Below are 10,924 nucleotides of genomic sequence, written 5' to 3'. Positions count from 1 at the left end.
ACCTGCGGGGCTGCACGTCTCCTCCGCAGGAGACCACAGCTGCATGTGCCCATGATCGGGGTTCAGTGTGCTGTGGTCTCCTGCTGTGTTCTCCCTACGGAGGACGCATGCAACTGCAGCAAACAATCGATATGCTGCAGTCTGGAAAGACGCTCCGCAGGTCAGTGTTTGCTGCAGAAAAAACAAGCACAGTGGGCACGGGATTTCTAGAAATCCCTCCACTGTGCTTGTACTGTACAATGCAGCGTTTTAGACACAGCAAAAACACGCTACATCCAAAATGCTGCAAATACTGATCGTGGGCATGCAGCCTTAAACAATGTGATCAGCAGTGCTGAAAAGGATTGGATGTGGGCGTGACAGATTGCAAAATGGGTTTAGTTAGGGGCGTGGCTTAAAATTGCCACGGCGCGCGCGTAGCGCGCCACATACTTTGTCCCTCTTTCTCCTCTTTAAATGTTAGGAGGTATGCATTTCTAAGGTGATATTTAGCAACTTACAGGTGGCCGTCCAGAACCGGGACATAAATTGGACACCTTTGTCGAACACGATGTGATGTGGTAGATTGTGCAGCCAAAAGATGTGCTGTGCAAAGTGCAAAGGAAAGCCAGACAGCGGGGTGAAATAGGCCATTTTGGAGAACGTGTCCAGTGTACATTGCAGCTCCACTCTCCTCACCACTATGTGTGTAGAATGGAGGCCTGTAATATGTCTTCCTCATTGTGAACACATGAGCCTCTCTCCAGCCTGTAGACTACAATGGAGTCTCCATGAGCTCCTGGAATCTCCTCCATTTTAGTCACTAATTGGCTGTGTACATTGCAGTGACTGCTGTGAGATCCTCCCCTCAGCAGCTCTGCTCCCCTCACCACTATGTGTGTAGAATGGAGGCCTGAAATAGGTCTTCCTCATTGTGAACACATGAGCCGCTCTCCAGCCTGTATTCCTCTCCTCAGAGGCTCCACTATCTATCTAGAATGGCGGCGCTGTAGGGACTGGGAGGAGCCTCCCCTCAGTGGCCCCACTATGTAGAATGGAGGCGTTGCAGGGAGGTCCTAACAAGTACACATCCATTCTACACTCTGAGCTGCTACTTCCTGTTGTTCCTGTTCTGCCAAGTGAGGCGGGAAACTGCGACGGCGTCTGTGATAAGAGCATCTCCACCGCTGGGGCAGAGACTTCTCCTCGGGATCTGCGCTTATCTGTGCACAGTAGACGGTCACTGCGCATAAACCGAAGATGTCTGATAACGTGAGGAGGGTAAGTTAGAAGACGGGGCGGCTGCGGTGAGGAGGGCTGTGCTGAGAAGGGCTGTGCTGAGAAGGGCTGTGCTCCTCCATTTCTTACTGCGCACTTCCTCCATTCTGTAAGCAGGGGTTATGGAAGGTCTAGACCCGGCGTCGGGCGAGTGCTCTGTATGTGGTATTAGTATATGCACAGTGCTGTATACTATATATACCCGAGGCCACACTCTATACTCCTAGCCTATGTGATGTATACACATGAGTGTATGGTAATCCCTATCCAAAAGGAAGTGACTCCAAGGTTGCATTATAAAAAATTGTGTATGTGTTTATTAATCAAAATAATGATATTAAAGGGAACCTGTCACTGGTTTTTCGGCATATAAGCTGCGGCCACCACCAGTGGCCTCTTATATACAGCATTCTAACATGCTGTATATAAGAGCCCTGGCCGCTGTGTAGAACGTAAAAAACACTTTATAATTCTCACCTAACGGTCGCACTGCAATGGAGTTGGGCCATATGGGCGTCTCCGGTGCTGGCGCCGCCTCCTTCAGCCATCGTCGTCCTCTTTCTGAAGCCTGGGTGCATGAAGCGTCCTACGTCATACAGACTCGCCGCACCCGCACAGGCGCACTACAATACTTAGATCTGCCCTGCTCAGGTCAGATCAAAGTGCCCCTGCGCAGAACCTCAATACCGGCCTGTGTGGATGACGTAGGACACGTCATGCACCCAGGCTACTGAAGGAGGACGAAGCTGGCCGAAAGAGGCGGCACCGGACAACAGAGACGCCCATATGGCCCAACTCCACCGCAACGCCCCTTAGGTGAGTATTATAAAGTGTTTATGTTCTACACAGCGGCCTGGGCTCTTATATACAGCATTCTAACATGCTGTATATAAGAGCCCACTGGTGGTGGCCGCAGCTTATATGCCGAAAAACCAGTGACAGGTTCCCTTTAAAAGGCGGCCGTTGCCTCACAATGACGGACACATAGGAGCAGAGAAATACAAAAGTCTGTACATGGTGACTATTGCCCAGATCAATGCTGTACATGTGACGAATGATCACCTACAATATATGAAGCCTTAGAAACACTTAAAAGATCCCAAACCTACTATAAAACACGACAATCAGTCAAAACAGAGACTTTCAAATCACTGGGTACTAGTGCAGTATAAGGTGCGAAGTCCATAAATATAAGGTGCCAGTATTGTATTATCGTTTCCAAAGTGCACAAAAGAAGTTGTGGAATTAGCTCATACAGATGAAAGGGTGTGTGTTCTGTGTCCCTTCACCCCGACGTGAGTTTCACCCAGCTTCTTCAGGGGCGTATCAGGGTAGGAGACAAGGGGGTCATTAAATGTGTGGAGCGGCCGATCGGGTAGTGACACATAAGAGTCACGTGGGACGCTCAGCCCGGGACGGTGCATGGATCCAGGTCGTGATCCAGCTGTATGTACTCCCTAGTCCACGGCATGGAACGCACTGCGGTCACGTGGTGTCGTGGGCAGGGAGAAAGTGGGTCAGTTCAGGAGCACATGCGCACTCAGTGTCCCTGGAATTGATGTGAAGCCTACAATAATTAACTGAGTTAATTATTACCATCCACACTGCGGATTTGTTTTTTCAGCAAAAGACGCACCTTCTGGCAGAATACCGCACCTACCCATGGAAAATCCGCACCAAAACCACTTGAGGTTTTGCTGCGGATTTACCACGTTTTTGCCTGCGGTATTGTCCCTGCGGTTTTTTAACACTCAATACAGGGAAAAACGCAGAAAAGAAGTGACATGCTCAGTCTTTGTTCTGCAGAAATTCTGCAGAAAAACCTTTAGGGAAAAAAAAGCAACGTGCGCACAGTATTTTGGATTTCTCATAGACTTTGCTGGGGCAAGACTGCATGAACTTTATGAAAAACTGCACCAATTCTGCAGCAAAAACCGTGGCAAATCTACGGCAAAAAACGCAGTGTGCGCACAGGGACTTAGGTAGTAAATGGCAGTCATAGAAGCTATGAGATGTGTAATAAGATAAAGGCATTTATTATATATAAGATAAAAGGAATCCTATTTATTTCTTCCTGTCATCTCAAAAATCGGAATAGAAAGCGATCAAAAAAATATTATGTGCCCAAAAATGGTACAAAGAAAAACAGCTTTATTATCTCTATTAAAAGGAACCTGTCATCAGAAATTTAGCTTGAAACCTAAGAGTTTCCCCCTCTGCAGCTCCTGGGCTGCATTCTAGCAGGTTCCTGTACTTTTTGTGCCCCCTTTTAAACCAAATTAAATACTTTATAAACTTGTACCTTTTGCTATGTAAATTTTGTAAATCGTCTATGGGGGCGGGCTCTCTGGTGACCGTTGCTGTCCCTCCTGCACATTGACGCAGTCCCCCCACGCTCCATTTCATCCATCAGGACACCGCCGACTGCGCCCGAGGTGCCGCCCACGCCAGGATCGCTGGTGACTTGTCACAAGCACGAGATTATCGGCGGCGCTGTGATTGCATAGCAAGTGCCCGCCCATAATCTCGTGGACGCGCTGTCCCCACTGCCTCCAGCGTTCTGCGCAAGCGCTCGCCGGCCAAATGACCCGACGTCACCTCCTTCCCATCTTACCCTGCAGCAGGGCAAGATGGGAAAGAGGTGACGTCGGGTCATCTGGCCAGCAAGCGCTTGCGCAGAACGCTGGAGCAAGAGGGGAAAGTGCGGTCACGAGGTTATGGGCGGCACTTGCTGATGACACAGAGCCGCCCATAACCTCGTGCCTGCGCAAAACGTCACCAGCGGTCACACGTGCACACAGTGCACAGTCCCGCTACAGTTGCACAGCGCATGAGCGGGACCACGGGCGCCCAGGGGCGGCGTCCTGAGATATGAAATTCAGCTTTGGGGGGCTACGTAAATCTGCTGGAGGAACAGCAACGGTCAGCAGAGAGCCCGCCCCCATGGACGATTTACAAAATTTACATAGCAAAAGGTACAAGTTTATAAAGTATTTAATTTGGTTTAAAAGGGGCCACAAAAAGTACAGGAACCTGCTAGAATACAGCCCAGGAGCTGCAGAGGGGGAAACTCTTAGGTTTCAAGCTAAATTTCTGATGACAGGTTCCCTTTAAGGAAAGCCAAAATTACGTGTATTTGGTCACTGCCATAACACAAAAAATGCTTTAACAAGTGATCAAAACGTCATATCTATCCCATAATGGTATCAATACTTAATTAAAACATCAACTCGCCCCACAAAAATAAGCCATCACAAAGGTCCATAAACTTTTGCAAACTTCAGATCTTTTTTTCACCACTAAATTAATAAATACAACGTGACATGTTTGGTATTGCCGTAATCGTACTGATGAGACATATTGCGGGGTCATTTTACTACAAAATGTACACAAAAAACATTCCCACCAAAATGTCAGAATTCAGGTTTTTTTCCCAATTTCTCCACAATTGAATTTTTTCCCCTTTTCTAGAGTCCGCTATATGGTCAAATGAAAGGTGTCATCCAAAAGTACAACTTGTCCTGCAACAAACAAGCCGTCCTATGTTTATGTGGACAGTAAAATAAAAAAAAATATGGCTCTGGGAAGAAGGCGGTGAAAAAACTAAAATTGGCCGCGTCACAAAGGGGTTAAGAATAGAGGCAAAAGTGACATATTTTTCTGCAGTAAATCAGTGGCAAAATCGGTATAATATGCAGCCAATCGGTGGCATCAGAGGTAAAGTCGCCAGTAAACACAGCATGTGCCCAGTGAGGCTATTGATTAGCTGCTGAAGTCACATGCTGGTCATTTGTAAACAAGCCAGGATGGATTGCAAGGGTCAGCAGTGGATCTGCAGGGATAGAAGGGATCAGCAGTGTTTGCTCATATATTGCTAAATCCTGCTGATAGGTTCTCTTTAACCCCGTAACACCGAATGACGTACATAGCACGTCCTAATCCCACATCATGATGTGCTATGTCCGTCATGTCTTTAAACTGTCACTGTGTAAAAACAGTGACAGTTCCGTGCTGACAGCAGTCACTGACAGCTGACTGGCACAGGAAGACATATGTGGGGACACATTTCATAGGTCCCCGCACACAGATTGCTGTGATCGATCAGTCAAATTGACTGACCAATCACAGCATAATCCTGCAGGAGGTACTGAAATATCACTCGGCACAGCTGATTAACCTTCCAGATGCCGTGAGCTATAGTGATCATGGCATTTAGAAGGTTGTGGGAGGGAAAGGGCTCCCTCCATCAGCACCCTCCTGACAAAATCACAGGGAGCCAATGGTTGTCATGGCACCCAGAGTTCAAATGTTAAAACAATGACCCCCTGATGTGGCAGGTATGGTGACCTCTTAAGCGGGCTTTACATGCTATGATATATCTAACGAGATGTCGGCGGGGTCACGTCATAAAGGTGGCTTTACACGCTGCGAGATCGCTAAAGCGATCTCGTTGGGGTCACGGAATTTGTGACGCAGATCCAGTCGCTTTAGCAATGTCGTTGCGTGTGACACCTATTAGTGATTTTGATTCGTTGCAAAAACGTTCAAAGTGTCTAATCGGTGACATGCCCCCCTGTTCCCAAATATCGTTGCTGTTGCAGTAACGATGTTGTTCCTCATTTCTGCGGCAGCACACATCGCTATGTGTGACAGCACAGGAACGAGGAACCTCACTTTACCTGCGTCCCGCCAGCAATGAGGAAGGAAGGAGGTGGGCGGGATGTTCGTCCCGCTCATCTCCGCCCCTCCGCTTTGATTGGGCGGCCGCTTAGTGACATCGCTGTGACGCTGAACGAACCGCCCCCTTAGAAAGGAGGCAGTTCGCCGGGCCACAGCGACGTCGCAGAGCACGTAAGGACGTGTGACGCTGCCATAGCTATAATGTTCGCTATGGTAGCGATCACCACATATCGGCCGTACGATGGGGGCGGGTGCTATCACGCTCAACATCGCTAGCATCGGCTAGCGATGTTGCAGCGTGTAAAGCGGTCTTAAGTGACGCACATCCGGCATCGTTAGTGATATCGTAGCGTGTGACAGCGATGAACGAGCAGAAATACTCACCTTCTCGTTAATCGTTGACACGTCGTTCATTTTCTTAAAATCGAACGTCCTGTTGTTCATTGTTCCCGAGGCAGCACACATCGCTCCGTGTACACCCCGGGAACTATGAACTGCAGCTTACCTGCGTCCCACCGGCAATGCTGAGGGAAGGAGGTGGGCGGGATATTTACATCCCGCTCATCTCCGCCCCTCCGCTTCTATTGGCCGTCCGCTGTGTGACATCGCAGTGACGCCGAACGTCCCTCCCCCTTCAGGAAGTGGATGTTTGCCGCCCACAGCGAGGTTGTTTGGAAGGTAAGTACATGTGACGGGGGGTTACAGCATTGTGCGACACGGGCAAGAAATTTTTGCAATTCATGAGACGAGTGATTAGAATAATAAAGTTATACATATTTCTTATCGAAGGAAGAAGTAACATCCAGCTCTTCAGGCGACTTCATGATTAAGGGTGATTGTTTCACCTGAAACGCGTAGTGCTGTGCTGGTCATGTCATCCGTTGTCTGCATGCTAAAATAAAGACCATGGCTTTCCTCGCCTGAAGAGCTGGATGTTCCATCTTTCTTCTATTTGCAATATCGGGCTGTGACAGTGCCTGTCCGTGCTCCAGGGAGAGGCCAGGAGTGAGCGTGTACACGGTGAGCTGATACACATAAATTATATTTCTTATCGCTGTGTCCAGGACAACACAATCAATAAAACAGTCAATTATTTAACCCCTACAGTGAACACCATAAAAAAATAAAAATGCGGCAAAAAAATATGCTTTTTTCATCATACCTCCAACATAAAAGTGGAATAAAATGTGATAAAATGACGAACAAAAATGATATACCATATTTTTCACTTTATAAGACGCACTTTTGTTCCCCCAAATTTTGGGGGAAAGTAGGGGGTGCGTCTTATAAACCGAATATACGGGGGGGGTGAGATATGTGTGTGTGTGTATATATATATATATAATATTACTGCAGGGTTCGCTCTGGAGCGGTGCTGGGAGCTGGTAAAGCTGCGGGCGGCAGCCTTTGATTTCCCGCTCATATAATATGCACAGCCGCTGTCCATCAGTGTGGTGCTGAAATCGCATCACGCTGAGGGGCTGGGGCAGCAGGGCATATTATATCTGCCTGTGCTCCCTTTGATCGCACATGATCCCCCCTGTGTTAGATATGGCCCCCATGCTGCTGCTGCCCATAGTAAAATAAAAAAAGCTTTACTTACCTCCAGTGCTGATCTCCCGTCTCCTGCTGCTGCTGTCTGTGATAAGGCACGCAGAGATGATATCACTCTGCTCTGCCGATCACATGACTGGCAGCAAGAACCAGGAAGTGGAGGAAGCTGGAGCTCAACTGCGAGGAGGGAGACACGAGGAGGGACAGCGCTGAGAAGGTAAGGAAAGAGTGGTTTATTTTATTATGGGCAGCAGCATGGGGGCGATATCTTAACACAAGGGAGATGTGCCATCTATAGGGGCCATGGGCAGCTGTATGGGGGCCATATCTAACAAAGCGGAGGTGTGCAATCTATAGGGGCCATGGGCAGCACAGGGGGACGTGTCCCAGCACAAGGGGGCTATATTGAATATAAGGGGCCATATCCAGATTAAGGGGGGATAATTTTAGGATGGGGGGCTATGAGGGACATATACCCTATATGATTTGTTAGACGGACACTGGCATTATAAGATGGACCCCATTTAACATTAAAAAAATAAATTCTCTTTTCCTTCACCAAATTTGGGGGTGCGTCTTATAATCAGGTGCGTCTTATAAAGCGGAAAAATACAGTAGTCGAAAACGTCATCTTGTCTTGCATAATACTAACTGCCATACAGCTCTGTCAGTGGAAAAATGAAATAGCTATAACTCTCAGAATAGAGCGATGCAAAAACAACAATTTTTCTAGAAATTTTTTTGAGTAAAAATGGCAAAGCATAAAAAAAAATTGTATAAATGAGGTATCGTTGTAATCTTACTAACCGGAAGAATAGAGCGGTCTTATCATTTTTACTACCCTGTAGAAGTCATAAAAAACCATAATGATTCTCAATTTCTGATATTTGTTAGTTCTTTATCCCCAATTCGGGAAAACGATCAAAAAATACTACTTGCCAGAAAACTGTACAATAAAAACGCCAACTTTTCCAGCAAAAAAACAAGCCCACACTTTTTTTTTAAAAAGCGTTGTTTTCTGTGATAGTAGCCAAACCTAAAACAACTTGGTAACTCTGTTATACCTGTAATCGCACGGGCTTGAAGAATAAAGCCGTGTCATCACTTATAACGTATGGTGAATGGCGTAACAAATGTTTATTCTGCCTCCCAACGATTACACTAAGGCTCGGCTCACATATCTTTATTTTTTATGTGGTAAAAGGGGGGTGATTTGAACTTTTATGGGTTTTTTTTTTTTTTTTTTACTATTCACTTTCTAACAGTCCTTTTAGGGGACTATAACCTTTCATCGTCTGATCACTTGTCCTGTATACAACAATTCGCCACAGAATTGCTGTACATAGCAGAAATCACAGTCTCTTTTCAAGCTCAGCCACAGGCAGGGTTTCAAAGGAGCGCTGCTACGACAAGTGCGGAGGTCTTCATCAGACTCCCTGCTGTCATAGCAACCCATCTTTGACCCACGATCACGTCACGGGTGCCACAATGGGCGCTTAAAATATCAGACCCCACTGCCGGTGGGTTAACAATCGGGGGCAGAGCTCCACTCCACTCATGATTCTTAGCACCATGTCCTGACTGTAATACACAGCCATTGCCTGCCAAGTATGGCGCAATCTCACTCCATAAGCCCGCTCCATACACCCGCTTCCGACATTCGCCATTCTTTTATGGCGGATGTTGTAAACATCCTAAAATTTGGCATGCAGCAGACAAAAGTTTTATTCAAACCAAGAAATAGTAATTTTTCTATTCAGCGGAGGCAGTCATTTTTGCAAGAGTGGCAATACAGCCATATTGGTTGTTGTTTTTCATTCAGCTGCTCTGAAACTAAAAGTTGAGTGAACCATTGATAGGTCTGCATTGTCTGAACCAAAGTGAAGTCTGAATGCTGATGTAACTGGCTCCCTGTGCAGTTCTGCACCCTTCAAACTGCTCAAAAGCACATTCAGGAAGTTTAGTAATACATTAGGTCCTTCACAGGAACTAAAGCAATGTGGAGGAAAAAATGAAAAAAATACTTTTTCCCAAAAAATGTTACTTTAGGCCCAAATTTTGCATTCTTACAAGAGTAACAACAAAATAATGCACGATTCATTGTGCAAATTCTCCTGAGTAGACAGATACCCCATATGTGGTGGAAATCTACTGTTTGGGCACACAGTGGGGCTCAGAAGGGAAGGAGCGCCATTCAACTTTTGGAACGAAAAATTATATGGAATCAATAGTGGATGCTATGCTATGTTTGGAGAGCCCATGAGGTGCCTAAACAGTGGAAACCCCACCACAAGTGACCCCATTTTGGAAAATAGACCCTTTAAGGAATTTATCTAGATTTGTGGTGAGGACCTTGAACCTCCAGGTGCTTTACAGAAGTTTATAACGCTGAGCTCTGAATATGACAAAAATCACATTTTAACACACAAATGTTGTTTTAGCTCTAAATTTAGCAATGTCACAAGGGTAACAGGAGACAATGCACTATACAATTTGTTATGCAATTTCTCCTGAGAACACTGATACCTCATATGTGGTAGAAAACTACTGTTTGGGCGCACGGCAAGGCTCGGAAGAGAGGGAGCGCCATTTGATTTTTGAAATGCAAAATTGGCTGGAATCACTAGCAGACATCATTTTGCATTTGGAGAGCCCCTGATGTGCCTAAACAGTGGAAACTTCCCACAAGTGACCCCATTTTGGAAACTAGACCCCTCCATGAATTTACCCAGGTTTGTCGACTCATGAGCACCTTGGACCCTAGGTATTTCACAGAATTTTATAATTTTGAGCCATGAAAATAAGAAATAACTTTTTTCCCACAAAAATGTTTTTGCAATTTCACAAGAGTAACAGGGGTTGTAAGAGTAACCTTACAATGGCTTGTGAAATTCCTTCTAAGTATGCTGATGTCACATATGTGGTGGAAAACTATTGTTTGGGCACACGGCAGGGCTCGGAAGGGAAGGACCAATATTTGACTTTTGGAGCCCAGAGTTTCCTAGGATAGATTGCAGACTCCATTTGCAGAGCCATTACGTTCCAGAAGAGTAGAAACCTCTTTCAAGTGACCCAAATTTGTAACTTACACCCCTCTACTAATTTATCTACTGGTGTAGTGATCATTTTGACTCCATGGGTGTTTTGCAGAAACTAGCAACAATGGATGTTGCAGAGTGAAAATAGAAATCTACTCTTGTAGTACCAGTACATTGTAGTGCCCATACAATGTGCCCAGCTTCAGGAGATCTGCACCCTGTAAATTTAACGGGTTCTCCTCACTACTGAAATGCCAAAGATGTGGACGTGTGTGGTTTAGGCACTCTGTGGGGCTCAGAAGGGAAACGGGAATTTGGATTTGTGAGCGCTGAGTTTGCTGGATTTCTTTTGAGGGCGAGGAGTTAGTGCTGTTCCATAGCGACATAGGAAGAAA

The 10,924-nt window shown here is 46.2% G+C and overlaps 1 protein-coding gene across 2 annotated transcripts in view; it reads left to right on the top strand.

Moving 5' to 3' along the window:
- The first annotated feature begins 1,113 nt into the window (after positions 1-1,113).
- Positions 1,114-10,924, top strand: part of LOC142289838 (centromere protein C-like) — a 246,824-nt gene continuing 237,013 nt past the window's right edge. For both annotated transcript variants that reach the window (XM_075333780.1, XM_075333776.1), the window contains exon 1: positions 1,114-1,260. In XM_075333780.1, coding sequence (XP_075189895.1) covers positions 1,240-1,260 — 21 coding nt within the window. In that variant the 5' untranslated portion in view covers positions 1,114-1,239. The remainder of the gene's footprint in view (positions 1,261-10,924) is intronic.

This window comes from Anomaloglossus baeobatrachus, chromosome 2 (assembly GCF_048569485.1).
Source record: "Anomaloglossus baeobatrachus isolate aAnoBae1 chromosome 2, aAnoBae1.hap1, whole genome shotgun sequence".
Lineage (NCBI taxonomy): Eukaryota > Metazoa > Chordata > Amphibia > Anura > Aromobatidae > Anomaloglossus > Anomaloglossus baeobatrachus.
This window is presented reverse-complemented; position numbering and strand designations above follow the sequence as displayed.